At 41.1% G+C, this 16,031-nt stretch overlaps 1 protein-coding gene across 2 annotated transcripts in view; it reads left to right on the top strand.

The window, feature by feature from the left end:
• The window catches only part of GALNT5 (polypeptide N-acetylgalactosaminyltransferase 5), a 35,837-nt gene that overhangs the window by 12,706 nt on the left and 7,100 nt on the right, over positions 1–16,031 (top strand). For both annotated transcript variants that reach the window (XM_030580742.1, XM_030580741.1), the window contains 6 exons: positions 1,352–1,487; positions 1,875–1,994; positions 3,619–3,736; positions 4,948–5,271; positions 10,775–10,855; positions 12,019–12,180. In XM_030580742.1, the coding sequence (XP_030436602.1) occupies positions 1,352–1,487; positions 1,875–1,994; positions 3,619–3,736; positions 4,948–5,271; positions 10,775–10,855; positions 12,019–12,180 (941 nt within the window). The remainder of the gene's footprint in view (positions 1–1,351; positions 1,488–1,874; positions 1,995–3,618; positions 3,737–4,947; positions 5,272–10,774; positions 10,856–12,018; positions 12,181–16,031) is intronic.

The following is a 16,031-nucleotide window of genomic DNA, read 5'->3' as shown; positions in this document are numbered from 1 at the left end:
CAAGTATTTGACCAGCTTGCTATGTTGTACTACTCAGCCCATCAAATATTTGGAAAATAAAGGCAAAATTTGCAGGATACATTTATTTGACTTTTTTCCTACCAGCTCTAAATAACGGGATGATTTGAAATTAGGTAGTAACAAAATAAAGGATTTGAGTAGGATTTGTGAAGTAAAACACAACAATTTTACTGAGCAGCCGAAAAGCTGGCCGGCCCCTTTGAGCTAAAGTGAGTTACCGTGAGGCTCTATATTTTAGAAATGCTAACATCCTCTGTCTTTCCCTCACCTCACTTCTTAATGCTCACAGACCCATATCATTTTGTCATTAAAATGTCTGTATTGTCTGCACCAATGAGGTCATATACTGAGGGTGGGTGTCCCAATGCAAACACTTGGAATTCCTTTCCACACTCCTTGAAATTCTTTCCACACTCCCCGAAATTCACCACCAGATGTCAAGATAGAGCTCATCCTGACTCTGCTTACATCTACTAACAAACCAGTTTTGTCTGGAATGTCTTAAGCTTATTTTGTCCATTGTTTTGTTGGCTGGGAACTTGTTTGGGTGGTAAGCAGAAAGGGGTGTATGTTTTTCTGAGGCTGTTGGAATGCGTGTTTGGGGTCATGGGTCCTACGTTTTCTTTCACTTTGCTCAGGAAGCATTTTCCCCCTTATATTGTGCATTGAGTTAGGGAAGAGTGCCCCTTTTCAGACTTACATTCTAGTTTTGCCTTCTTTACTAGGAGGTGCACTTTTGAGTCGAAGATTCTGTCCCAGTGCTCATACCCATTCTGCAGGAAGCATGGAGGGGACATGTTGCAGTTGGAACCCACAGGAGAAATTGTACCTCACTTAGCAAGAATTCCTCCTAGATGCTTCTGGGAAGCATTCACTAAAGCAGCAGCGGGAGTTTGCTCCACATTCTGCATCTGACCAGCTCTGTCTGCCAGTTCAGATATGGAGCATGTGCCACCCACCTCGTTGTCCCTTACCACTCATCTCAGATGTTTAGCATCTACAAGGGTTTTAGGAGAAAGTAGGGAGAGTCCTTCCCTGGGATTCTGGCTACCGTTCTGGTACACATTCCCCTCCTGTCTATGCACGTGTGCCAAGGCTGGCCAGAATGTGGCATTTTGTGAGCAGGCAGACACTCTTTGCAAAGCAGTTGTCTGGAAATCATAACTGAGCTCAAAATGTGTTCAGACTGAGGGCCATACTTGGGCTCTTCCTAGGTGGGTTCATGGGAGTAGAGTATTTTTGTTAGGGGCAGTAGTTGCTGGACATGGACTTTACTGAAAATATTTCATTCTCAGAAATGAAATAATCCCCTCTTGGTTCTGCCCTCTAGGTGATGTATTGACATTCTTAGATTCTCATGTGGAATGTAATGTAGGATGGTTGGAACCACTTCTGGAAAGAGTCCGTTTAAACAGAAAGAAAGTAGCGTGCCCAGTTATTGAAGTAATCAGTGACAAGGACATGAGGTAATTTCAATATGGCATAGAAGGTACTTCCAGATCATAATACAAGCAACTTTCACAAAAGAACACTTACAAATTACAAGTATCAAAAATATTAATTATGGGAAGGTAAGATACTTAACCTGCTAATTACTTTTCACAAATTATTTCACTCAAGAATAAAGAAAAAATTTACATGAACAAATATTATAATAAATACAGTCCCCTCAGTTACCACAATTTTCATTTACTGTTTGGTAGGTCATGAATGCTTAGTGCTCAGAGAAGATACATAAAGAAATTATTGAGATTTTTGCTTTAATTATATAGACAAGTTCATTTTCACTTATTCCTTTTGATTATGAGTCTGCTTAAAAACTTGATATTATAGCTTTCTCTTTCTGTGTTTAGTTACATGACAGTGGATAACTTTCAGCGTGGGATTTTTACCTGGCCAATGAATTTTGGATGGAGGCAGATTCCTCCAGAGGTCATTGAGAAAGATAAAATCAAGGAAACCGATATCATAAGGTAAGTATATAAAATTAAGCACTTTGTGAGCAGAAATGCTTCTTCATCAGAGCTTCAAACAGCTAGTCTTTTGAGGGCCAAAAAGTTCCCCTTTTACATAAATGGGCACAGAAAGGCCAACATTCAGAAAAATCTGTGAAATTAAGTTGTATAGGAAGTTGCACCATCTGATGTGTGCCAACCTGAGTCGCAGAGAGTACAACAGGCATTGCTCAAAATCCCATGAACTGTAAATATTCTGCCGGACACTGCATGTCCTCAAGGGCTTCAGCGTAACAGGTAAAGGATGCCACTCCTGGCATAGCCAGAGATAAAGGTCATGTACTAGAACAATCACACTGCAGCAGCAAATGGTCCCTTTATGTCAGAAGCCACACAAGCTTTTGCAATTAGATGCACTTAAGATCAAAAGAACTGGGATGACTTTGCACCTACCAGCCATAAATCATGTTGGGTTTCTTGTCAGCACCTGAAGTTAGGGGGTGGGATTCCTCAGCAAAGTCCACTTTGTGCCACTCGCTTTTTCCTTTGGTGTAGGAGGAGGGAGGCGATGAATCAGGGTTGCAGCAGAGTGGGCTAAGAGCTGATAAGGGGCATGATAGAATGGACCTCCACTCTACCCAATCCCCCACTAGTGTAAGGACACAGAGGGACCTCACACCAGCAAATAGACTCGATCAGCTCCCAGCAGCTCTGACTTATACCAGGGCTGGACAGTGCTGGATCAGAGAGCCATAACTCGTTCCTACATCTCATCCCACTTTACTGTGTTCAAAACTAAATGGGTGATGTGGAGAATCCAGCCCAGACTCTTTTAGGAAGTATCGTACAGAGTAAGTGGTCTTTGTCTCTGATTCCTTCCATTTTCCTAGTGACCGTCTCTCCTACACACATTGTTTGCATAGGATGAGAATCATCTGTATGGTGGCCTTTCTGGTTTACATCCATTCTTTTTGTATTACCTTGCTACTTATCTCATGACTCTACTTTGCACCACTGATTAAAGCATTTGGCCTCTAGTCTCTAACAGGAAAAAAAACCTCTAGAAATTAAATCTAAAATTTGAGCCCAAGATGATATTTCAGTTCCTCTGGCACCAACCTGGACAGATAGACAGACATATAAAACTGTTATCAGAAAATTACCTTAGTGGTTCATTGAAATTTTCAGCTTTTGCTCAGCCACTTTGCCAAAGCGTACGGTACTTTCTTTTAACCAAGGCTTTGCCTCATGTTTACTTTCCATCACATGCTTTTTTTAAAACATTAGTATCCGTTTTATTAGTGTGCTTGCCTGTCTACAGTGAGGTAACACATATGGTACTCTCCCTGCCACTTAGTTAACTTCAGATTTTAAACAGTGTGGTTTTGCTTATTTTCATATCCAGTGGGTCTCTCCATTTCTTCAAACTGATCTGTTTGCTCTCTCTGTTCATTAACTATCTAGTGGCTGTTTAGTTTCCATTTTTGAAAGTGCAAATTAACATAGGGTGTTACACTTAGCACCTGTCACAGGACAACTGGGAGTCCATGATTTCCAGGCTATCCCTGTGTAGGGGTGCTGTGGCAGGTGCATTTTCATTGTCTCACAGAATACCAATGTAAGGTCTGTGGTTCATTCCTAGGTGTCCCGTAATGGCAGGTGGATTATTTTCTATTGATAAGAAGTATTTTTTTGAACTTGGAACATATGATCCTGGCCTGGATGTTTGGGGAGGTGAAAATATGGAGCTTTCATTCAAGGTATGCTGCTTTCCTAAGTAGTAATAATGTTGCTGAATGCTTCTTTTAGTCAATTTGAATTCTCGTAGCCTTTAAATGTTATTATCTCTGAATCTCATTGAGGCCCCAATTCAAATTCTTCAGTGCTTTGCTGAATCAGGGCCTCTACTAGCAGTTAAAGATTAAATCAGGAGGGTTCAAAGTTCAACAGTAACTCTTGCATTCACGTTGTTGCAAAAAGGAATCATGGCTTTGAAACCCAAGGCTCTCCTCCCCTTTCCAAAGATTGCTGTGGAAATTACTTCCTTTTTGGCCTAGGACATGGGCCACAAGCTATGCTCATCATTTATTTATGATTTTTTGCTAATACAAGCCAGGTGTAGAATTATTGTTCAACTCAGCAATGCTTGGAGGATTGTTTATCAGTATTTTCAAGTTAGTCTGCATGAATAACACATTTGACTTGATTTTTAACAAGACTTCTCCCTGATCTCCATTTTTGTAGCCACAGTTTTTTCCCTGAAAATAATTCCATCTATAACTCATGGGTGAGTATTACAGATCCCCCTGTGTACTGACCCCCAAAGGAAAGGAGTTTTTAGTGCCAGTCATTATAAAGGCTTGGCTCTTCAGCTCAAGCTGTAGCAGTTCACAATTTTATCTCAGGAGGTCTCTGGTTCAATTCCTGGTCTATCAGCCCAAGAGGCATTTATCATATACCGCCAATTAATTGCTTATGCAAACACTGTCATTAAGGCATCTAAGTATTTGAATTGCTGAGATACCTAAGTATTATACATATACAAAGGCCCAAGAAACCTTCATTTTCATCCCAAAACAGGGACCAGATACACCAACTACAGTCTCTGCTAGGCAAACCTCTCTAAATGGGTCAGAAAGAGGAAGGGCTTTGGCTGTGTGCCTCCTCTACACCAGCCTAGAAGTTGGTGAGATAGGCATATGCTGCTCTTTCCTAATGGATGGAGGAGTGGGTGTGGCCCTGTTTCCTGGGGAGCTCTGAAGGGATTGTACCTGATTGAGAGGGTTCCCCCTAGGGTAATACTGCTCCACAGACCATTTCCCATTGGGCTCTCTTCATTTGAGCCTACACATAAGTGCAAGTTACACCCACAAATTGTGTTGTGCCTACAAAAATTGAGACCACTTTTCAAAATCAGATCTATTGTATACCATTTACCAACATTTTTATCAAATCAAACTCTGTTTGCCAGGTCTGGATGTGTGGAGGAGAAATTGAGATCATCCCATGCTCCAGAGTTGGACATATTTTCAGGAATGACAACCCGTACTCCTTCCCTAAAGACCGGATAAAAACAGTGGAGCGGAATTTGGCACGTGTTGCCGAAGTCTGGTTAGATGAGTACAAAGAATTGTTCTATGGACATGGTTACCACTTAATCCAGAAAAACCTGGATGTTGGAGACTTGACTCAACAAATAGAACTGCGGAAGAAGCTTAAGTGCAAAAACTTCAAGTGGTATCTGGAGAACATCTACCCAGACCTGGAAGCTCCTCTTGTTAAAGCCAGTGGGCTGGTATGTGAACTTTACAAGGGAAAATTACACTACAAATGCATGTTTACATTTCTCTGCTAACAGCCACTCTTTTTAAACTTACTTTCTATGGTTGGGCTGTGACACACAAGCTCAATGACTCCTAGAGGTGTGGAGGGCCTCATGCTGTCTTCCTCAGCTATGGTGAATTTCACCTTTACTGCGGATCATGGTTTAGGACAAAATGGTTTCATTATGTTGTAGTAATTTTCTTTGCTCTATGACAGGTGACAAATCTGAAGATATGGCCCATTGGTTGGTATTTGTGCTTCTCTTTGCATTTTCTATTGGTGATATTTCTGATAATGAAGATTCCATCTTTTTTGCACTTCCCTCTTTTTTCCCCCCCAAAGACAAAATTTTACATTAACAAGCCTCTTCAGTGATAACTGACATGATACTTTACCCCATAGTAGTCAAGATAATAGTGAAACATCTGAACAATTTACCTAATTTCCGGAGTTTATATTTCAGAAATCTTGTGGCTACATACAGAGATATGGTGGATGCAGAGATATATCATCTATAATCTCCAGTATTTTTAGTGCTTCAATAATTTATTCATGAAATCAATATAGTACATGAACAATAATTATTTTGTACTGAGAGCCTGACACCACTAGAGTGCACTAGAAATCTATTTTTCTCTTCTACAATAAATACAGCCTCATTTCTGTTTTCAAACAAAAAAATAGACATATCCTCCCAAACAGTCATTTCTAGGGTGACCAAATGTCCCAATTTTATAGGGACAGACCCAATTTCTGGGTCTTTTTCTTATATAGGTTCCTATTACCCACCACTCCCGTCCTGATTTTTCACATTTGTTGTCTGGTCACCCTAGTCATATCCATACCAAAGTGCAGCTAAAACCCGGTCTCCAGTACTTATATAAATGCAACAAAGGTATAGTGGACAGAATACTTTTTCAGAAATATTTTGGGTTCAGTCCTGCTTTCCCTACCCACCCCAAATTCCCATTGATTTTAATGAAAGTTGTGGTTGTGTAAAGAATATAGCAGGATCAGGTCGTGTGTATTCTCTGAATTTACTTCCCTTTAACTTCCTCTGGTATTATATTCATACCATTCTGTGAACTTCAGTGTCAGGTGAGTCTCATTTTCACAATGTGCTAATTATTCACATATTCAGCATCTCTTTTACGTTGTGTGTGTGAAGAAAATGTAGATTCTGATCTTGGTCCATATTTCTTCACCAAAGTTTAGGGCAGTTGGAAACATTTCTAAAAATACAAGAGCATAAAATAGTCACTCCTGAGGCATCATGGACATGCTTCTTCATTTATAATTTCAGCATAAATTTAAATTAAAAAATCTGATTGTTAAGAACAAGTGACAGTGATCCCAGGTCACAAAATACAAAAAGTTCTGTCAGCTTCTGAAAGTCTTTCTAGTTTTAGAGTTTTAGTTTAGCAAGAGTAGCACTCCTGAAAGTAATCAGTCAGATCCTCAGCTGTGCTTGTGCTGTCCTGCTGAGGGCAGGAGCATAAGTAGTGTTACACCCATTGGCACGGATGCTGGCTGTGGGGCAGTTCAGCCCCCCAGTACAGCTTCGATTTACCTCCCAGGTTATTCCAGCAGTCAGGAGCAGACATAGCCATAATCTACCACACCTCAGACATGCCTCCGAGGCCAAGGGCAGTGCCAGGGGTGGTTAAGAGCTGCTGTGCTGGTTAAAAACTCCCACATATTTCTCTGCTCCAGGGAATCATAGAAGATTAGGGTTGGAAGGGACCTCAGAAGGTCATCTAGTCCAACCCCCTGCTCAAAGAAGGGCCAATGTCCCTGGGGAGTCAGTGAAGCTGGGTTAAGGTTGCTTTACTTTAGCTGTGATGTGGACCATATTTTCCAGTAGAGTTGATCAAATAGCACAATAAAAATAAATACTGATTACTGAAATAATCATTCAGAAGCTACCAGTAGGATGAATAATATTCATCAAAACTACTTGGAAAATATTTTATGAACAGCAGATTTACTCACAGAAATCAGGATTAGTTCATAAAAGGTTCAGTAATCTAAAAAGGGAGGAAAGCGGCTACATTTTTTTTAATGATAGCTCAACCAGCTATAATTTTCAAATATTGCCATAATTATCTTAAAATACAATAAATATTCCTGAATTAGAATCATAGAATATCAGGGTTGGAAGAGACCTCAGGAGGTCATCTAGTCCAGTGCTTCTCGAAGCCGGTCCGCCACTTGTTCAGGGAAAGCCCCTGGCATTCCGGGCCGGTTTGTTTACCTGCTGTGTCCGCAGGTTCGGCTGATCGCGGCTCCCACTAGCCGCGGTTTGCTGCTCCAGGCCAATGAGGCTGCAGGAAGGGTGGCCAGCACATCCCTTGGCCTGCACCACTTCTCACGGCCCCCCCTGGCCTGGGACGGCAAGCTGTGGCCAGTCGGAGCCGCAATCGGCCGAACCTGCAGACGCGGCAGGTAAACAAACCAGCCTGGACCGCCAGGGGCTTTCCCTGAACAAGCAGCAGACCGCCTTTGAGAAGCATTGATCTAGTCCAATCCCCTGCTCAAAGTAGGACCCAATCCCCAACTAAATCATCTCAGCCAGGGCTTTGTCAAGCCTGACCTTAAAAACCTCTGAGGAAGAAGATTCCACAACCTCCCTAGGTAACCCATTCCAGTGCTTCACCACCCTCCTAGTGAAAAAAAGTTTTTCCTAATATCCAACCTAAACCTCCCCCACTGCAACTTGAGACCATTACTGCTTGTTCTATCATCTGGTACCACTGAGAACAGTCTAGATCCATCCTCTTTGGAACCCCCTTTCAGGTAGTTGAAAGTAGCTATCAAATCCCCACTCATTCTTCTCTTCTGCAGACTAAATAATTCTAGTTCCCTCAGCATCTCCTCATAAATCATGTGCTCCAGCCCCTTAATCATTTTTGAGTCCACTGGACTCTTTCTAATTTTTCCACATCCTTTCTAATTTTTCCACATCCTTCTTGTAGTGTGGGGCCCAAAACTGGACACAGTTCTCCAGTTGAGGCTTCACCAACGCCGAATAGAGGGGAATGATCATGCCCCTTGATCGCTGACAGTGCTCCTACTTATACAGCCCAAAATGCTGTTAGCCTTCTTGGCAACAAGGGCACACTGCTGACTCATATCCAGCTTTTTGTCCACTCTAGCCCCTAGGTCCTTTTCTGCCGAACTGCTGCCTAGCCACTTGGTTCCTAGTCTGTAGCAGTGCTTGGGATTCTCTCTTCCTAAGTGCAGGTCTTTGCACTTGCCCTTGTTGAACTTCAGACTTCTTTTCCAATCCTCTAATTTCTCTTGGCCCCTCTGTATCATATCTCTACTTTCCAGCATAGCTACCACTCCTCCCAGTTTAGTGTCATCTGCAATCTTGCTGAGGGTGCAATCCATGCCATCTTCCAGATCATTAATCAAGATACTGAACAAAACCAGCCCCAGGACCGACCCTTGGGGCACTCTGATTGATACCAGCTGCCAACTAGACATGGACCAATTGATCACTACCCATTGAGCCCCACAATCTAGCCAACTCCTCATCTGTTATAAATCAATGATTGTTCCATTGACTTCCTTGTGTGTGAACTGAAGGCATTTGGTACCTGGCAGAATTCAGCCCAGAATAAGCAGCATTCTGATATAAACTTCAGAATGCATAAATGCCCTTAGAATCCATTTGTCTGGTCATTCAAACAGCAGTACAAGAAAGCTTACTGCAAGCCATAACTTCTCCAGATGGTCAAGCTAACAAGGTATCATGATGATGACTCCCTGATTTAACGACAATTGTAGAGAAAATAGAGCAGAAGAGGCAGAATGAAGAGATACAAGACACCTGAGGCCACCTGTACTGCAACAAAAACAAAGGAACATCTGGAAAGAGAAAATATTTAGACACTTTTTAAAGAAAAAATTCTCAGTTGCATCTGCACTTTCTAACTAGCATTCCCTGACAGACAATGTTCGGTCACTCATTCTTTTTTTCCCCTCCAATATGATGCAAAAGTTTTTAAAGATAATCATAAACCTTTTGGCTAAGTTAGAATTGAAATTCCTTCTTTCCAAAGTGTCGGTATGTACACAACTGCTGCTGACTCTTGTATTACCATAAGTACCAATACTACCCTTTCACTGATAGGGTTGGCTGCCCTTGATCCAATCTGTGAGGGCTGAAGAGTTATCTTAGCAACATGACACAGATCACATTATATATAATAAAATTAAATAGATATAAAAATCCACAAACAGTTTTCCCCTTGGGGAAGGAGAAGGAAAGAAAAGTATACATGACAGATACTAGTCATGTAATTTAATTCCCTGCGGGGAGATGCTCAAATGCAGCAATGAAGAGTGCAGTATAATAGCCTGAATAGAATAGAAATGTATCCTACCACTTGTGTCCTAAATCCATCACCAGTCAGAGGTCTGATGACAGCAGGTAGCCTTTGCCAGCTATTATGGTTTTCGGTTTTGTTTTTTTGACCTTCTAGTTAACAAAGTGTAGCTGCATGACTAGCTCCGAGCAGCTTTTAACTCTGAATTAGCTTTGGGTGGCCAAGATAACTGGAGATATCTGATCTCTGATTTGATTGGCCAGGCAATCAAATTGTCTGCATAAGGTCAATTTAAGAGGATTTTTCTCCTAACCTGCTGCCCATTTGGGTTGGTTAGACTGTGCTGCAGGAATGTGAGAGGATTTATAAATCGTTTTTCAACAGTTACAGCATAAGCAGCAGCAATAGGAAAGCTGTGCCTAACAAAAAAAAAAAACAAAAACAAAGAAAACACTTACTTTTGCTGTCTCCTATGTTCCAGAAAAAGGCTAATGTAAAGCATCTCTTGGCAGACAAAAGAGTTCAAGCAGATATTACAGGCACCACCGACACCAGCAGAGAGTATGGTCCGTTATCTTTAGTTTGCCTAGATTACGCTACGTTTCTCTTATAGAGAGCATCCAGTAAAAGAGATAATGCTACCCAATTATTTCTGGAATAACTCCCTGCGTAGACAAGCCCTAAAAGATTCCTGAATAGCTATTCCTGGATAAATCCATGTGTGGATGCTCTTATTCTCTTGTCCACCCAGGGAGTTAATCAGTAATAGTTAATCTGTTTTCAGTTCATCCCCTATCTTATTCCAGATTAACTTTCATGTAGAGACAAACTCTTATGCTAACCAGAATGCCTCGTTGTTTTTATACTGATTAGAATGTAATACTCTTAAATATTAATATATTGGGTGACCTTGGACAAGTCACTTCCCCGCTCTGTGCCTCAGTTACCCCAACTGTAAAAGGGGAAGAATGATACTGACCTCTTTTGCAAAGCACTTTTAGATCTGCTAATGAAAAGCACTATATAAGAACTAAGTATTATTATAATTGTTCTATTTGCAGTGTTCTGTCTCTTGCGTTTTTGTGCCTCACTTTGATGTTATTGCCTTTTCTGAATTTCCATTTTTAATTTTGCTCCCAGATTGTTAACATAGCCATGGCTAGATGCATTACTGTGGAAAACTCCACTCTGGCCTTTGAGACTTGTAACATTAGCAACAAGGTAAGATGTATTAGAGATTCCTGGTTTGTATATTGGATGTCAAATATTGTCAGTTTTATTGCTTATGCTAAGGAATCTCCCTACCCACCACCTCACTGACTTGAAGTCCATCTTGGAGGTTCATGTAATCCTTACTGCCAGGACACATTACCAAAAGATGCCATCTTGTAAAACAAGAAATGAGTACTGGGCTGTGTTTGTAGAGGCAATAGATAAGATAAGAAATGGAGCCTGATAGATAAGATAAGAAATGGAGCCTGCACCATTTCATGAAAGCACCGAGACCCCCAAAACCAAGTAGAAGTCTGCAATTAGCTGAAATGCAACTCAGATGCAAAATTTCATACATGCCTATAGTGGAGAGAAAACTTTAAATACAATAGGCCCACTAGCGTACTCTACCACAGTAACAAAGCCAGCATAGGAGGGAGGATATATGGCAGTTGCTGCAGGAACAGGGCTACTTTCCTCTGCTGTCTTTTATAGGAAGTACCTCCTGATGGATAATACCTCACTGATTATGAGCCAATATAGACATCAAGAGTAACTGACCTAATGGGGGCAGGGTTGGCCTTTTGTCACTGAGCGCTGTTATGCCATCAGGGGAGGCCAGTCCTGAAGCCCCACCATTGCAATCTGTTGTTGGCAGTAGCAGACAAATCCCCTTTTCAGAATTTGTTCAGGTGCTGTCTCCAACTCTTCATTTCTACAGTCCAGTTTATAAAAGATCCTCTCATGGATCCTCTCCTCTCCCACACTCACAATTACCCTGTACTCCGTTCTCTGTGGGCCACCAAGAAATGCTTTGTTGACCATAGTTGGAGAATCCCTGTAATAGTACGTTGTTAATGCAAACATTAGAAAACTTCTGAGTTATTGGGCTATGTACTGGTCTCAGCTACAGCAATTTGAGAGACGGATTGTTTTCTAATCAAAGTTGGAAGTAGTCTGGTTACTGAGGTCACCAAGAACACGATCAGGCCTTAGACCAGAACTTTATTCTGTGAATTCGCTCCAGATTCACACTAAAAGAACAGAATCTGGCATATCTGGAACAATTATACAAAACCTAGGATTATGTGGTTGGATTTTTTAGACGTGTAAAGGGAAATAGCTCACAAAACCCAAAATGAAATCAGTTTGCTATTGTTTCTCCTCCACAGAACCAGAAGTTCAACTACACTTGGCTGAGACTAATAAAACACGGGGATTTCTGCATAGCACCAGTAGATGCAAAGAGAACACTGGGCCTGTACCCTTGCGATAACAGAAACAATAGCCTGAAATGGTTGCATAAATCATTGGTGGCCTTTCAACCAGAACTGGTAAGTAGAGCATTTGTAATGATTTGCCCTCCACTACCTCTGCAGTTATACCTGAAACAAAACTAAATAAAGGAAAACAATACTTATTGCTGGTGTTGTATGATTGTCATGTGTTTGGCAGTGAGAGAGACTATTCCAAATTCATAAAGATATCAAGAGAAACACACAGTTTGTCTCTTTGTGAATTTCTGAACAGATATGAGGAAAAAAAGAGGTTGATAAAAATTGCCTTTTTCCTAAGGTACACATTACTTCAAATTATTTCAAGCACTCTGATCATTAGTCTGCAAACGCAGTTTTCAATCCTCAGGATTATTTTCCTCCAAGTTACATTGAAAGCTAACCAGCTGCCAGTGATTTCACTCCCATGGCCCCATTTACCTTTCAGGGTGGTGTATATCAGTGTGCTACCTTAGCATTGCATTAAGCAAAATGTAATATAGTGAAACTAACCACACACAATCATTCAAATGACATTTTGTTCTCTTTTTTCCTATGCTTGCATCCAACAAAGTCAAAGTTTCAGGCTTGTAGATAACTCTAAGCATTAAAAAGTTCCATGAATAATTAGAAATGATTTTTCCCCCTCTGAAATGGCATGCTTTTAGAGGAGCCTTCAATTTAGGAAACAAAAGTATAGCTGTTGTGTTACTGAATATCGATCAGGTAACACATTCCATTATTGACTCTCCTTCCATTTGTTTCTTTTTAGCCAATCCAAAACAACAACAAAACCCTCCTCAACCCCTCCCTCCCTCCCCTCCCCACCAGCCAAATCACTCCTTACAAAAGCCAGGATATTTTGTAAAAATAAAAGAAAATTGCCAGCCATTTATGAGACCAGATTGCACAGTAAGTACAGTGACAATTTTTGATGGTCAGAAACTGTTCCAGGCTGAACTTCAAGCCTTAAACTAGATACATGTGACAGTTCCTGCTAGGATACAGAAAGTCATGTTTCACTTTACAAAGCCACAATACCCAATTCAACACAATTGGACACAGATGATTGTACCTGCATAGGACTGAACTGGTGACAAGCCTGAACTATACCATTTAGTTCACTGAAATAGATCAGATTAGTTTTTAGGAAAGCCCTGGACACTGGAACCATATAGTACCAGCCTTGTGGGGAGAAAGACAGTTGAAAGTTATCACTGTCAGTCCCCCTCCTTTGAAATCAGCCATAAAAAACTCACAAACCAAAAAGCCTTGAATGCCTTTCTCCCCCACCCTCACTAATGAAATATTATCCTTTCTGGGCCCTCTGAAGAGCATAAGAATGGCCATGCTGGGTCAGACCAAAGATCCGTCTAGCCCAGTATCCTGTCGTCTGACAGTGGCCAAAGCCAGGTGCACCAGAGGGAATGAACAGGTAATCAAGTGATCCATCCCCTGTCGCCCAATTCCCAGCTTCTGGCAAACAAAGGCTATGGACTTGTAATTATACAAAGAAAAACAAAACGTTGCCCAACATGTTACTATTAACATCTCCTGAATTTGGGTGTTTTATTTTATTTAATTTGTTTTGAATATTAATGAGCATGACTATTATTCATTATTTGTATTACTATGTCATGTAGAGGTCCCAGACATGAGGGCTATTTACCCTAGGCACTGTACATACACATAATAAGTGTCACCCTATGCCCTGAAGAGCTTTTAATCTAAATAGACGAGACAGGGTGGAAGAGAGGAAGTATTATTATCACCTCTATTTACCGGTGGGAAATTGAGGCACAGTGAAATTAAGTTACTTGCTCAATATTAAGGTTTATTGTATCTACTATTTTTAAAAGTCCTGGAGGGAAAAACAAAAGTTTATATATTGAATATAGTAATTGGATTTGTAACACAGGATTAAAACTGATATTTTTGTGCTAGCATAAAATATAACCCCAGAATTTGAGAATGAGACAGGCTGATTGATTCTTATTTTGCTGAGGAATGTGGAAATTGCTTCATTGTTAAGGTTGCAATTGAGTTTCCCTTTTAGTTCAAATTTGGCCACCACCTAAAATCCACAAAATGTTAATCTCAGAATTAGTAGGTTAGTTCTGAGGCAAGGTAGAAATTTTCCACAAAAATTGAAATTAATTGAACAAGGACATCCTAACAACAGATAATCAAAGTTCAAAATGTCTAACTCTTCAACCACACACAGAAAAAACCAAAAAGATGGAGAGAAATAAGATTTAGTGTTTGAACCAAAACTTTCTAGATGAGATTAAAGTTCAATTTCAAAAGTTCTTACTTTTTAAATCGGAAATATCACTGGGGACCTTCTGCACCGCTGAGCTTAATACCACAAGTGAAAGAACTCTAGAGACATTCAAATAAAAAAATAAGTCATTAGCACATTTCCTTGCAGAAACAGAACTTAGAATGTAAATTGCTCACTGGGGATGTGGGGTAATGGAGAGAAAATATCTTCCACCAAAAGGCTTATAAATGGAGCGAAGGAACACCCTTGGTTCTCCCCTCGTGCAGGTCTGAGGAAGTCCACACAAAAGGGATTTAATCTTAATCTTCCCCTCTCAAGACCAGGGTTCAAAACGGGGGTTGTGATTAGGGTTCATCTCTAACTAAAAATAAACATGGCTTTTTTGGTTTACTTCTGTGTGTGCGCAATGGAGTCAACTCTACTCTGGGAATGGAAGACTGTCATGGGGTTTGCTCACCACTAGTGGCACTCCTCCAAACCATTCCTGGGATTAGCTCCAGCCAGGTGTTATGCTATCTCCTGGAAGTGTCTCTCCCATTGTCCTCTCATTCTACTGAGCCCTCTCATTCTACGAATCACAGCTTCCTCTGACTTAAGCCCTCCAGCCAGATCACTCCATAGTTCCCCCTTCCAGGATAAATGTAACCAGGTTTTTCCAGGATGCCCAGGCAGTCTGCAGTCCTCTGCCTGACCTGTGCCATATCCCCAGTGGGTGGTAGGAGAACCCAGGCCTACCCACTACTCTGGGTTCCAGTCCAGGGATCATATACCTGCAACTATGGCCTGCTTTCCCACAACCCTTGTCACTCCTTCCCTGGACTCCTTCCTACCACTCCTAGTTCCCCTCCTTTCTCTGAGTGTATTAACTCCAAATCCTCATCCCTCTTCTCAAAGAGTGGTTACAGCCTTTCCTAGGAGCCTTTGTCTGTTACCAGCTTCCTGGCTTTATAGGCCCCACCTGTTCCTGCCCAGCTGTCCCTGGTTTCAATCAATTCCCTGCTCCCTGGCTTCCTCTCCAGGCACAGCCTATGCAGTTAATTGGCCTGCCCAGCCATGTTGTGTGGGGGTAGACACCCCACCACAAGGGCTACTTAACTCTTAACACAGAGTCAGCTGGTGGAACACAACATGGCTCTTGTCCAAGTCCTACAAAAACAATGGCTGTTGTTAGTTTTGTTTCAAATTGTTCAGGAATGATAGAGTGTAATGTTAGAAGTCAGATACATTTAGAGTTCAGGGGGCATTAGAACAATCCTAAAGGCAATTAAATTTGGAGCCTAACAGGACTGAAGCATTTTGTGGTGTTCTGGCAAATGCTATTTCTGCAACAACAACAAGAACAACAACAAATGTCATTCCTGAATAATATACAGTTTGGAGAGGGCACCTAATATAACCAAATCTCTAACTTTCTAATGTGCGTGTCACTGTACTGTCTGCAAGGAAAAAGAGCATTATTGTAATCCAGGTAGGTTCGCATTCATTGGCTTTCCATATGGTACTGGATGCTGTTTTTCTGAAAGATCATTTGGAAGCTGATTACAAAGGAGACTAGTTTGAGTTACTATATAACAAGGGTTAAAAACTAGTCACTCCAGCAATTGAATATTGCAAACCAGAAAACAAG

The sequence above is a fragment of the Gopherus evgoodei genome, chromosome 11, assembly GCF_007399415.2.
Source record: "Gopherus evgoodei ecotype Sinaloan lineage chromosome 11, rGopEvg1_v1.p, whole genome shotgun sequence".
In the NCBI taxonomy this organism is placed as follows: domain Eukaryota; kingdom Metazoa; phylum Chordata; order Testudines; family Testudinidae; genus Gopherus; species Gopherus evgoodei.
This window is presented reverse-complemented; position numbering and strand designations above follow the sequence as displayed.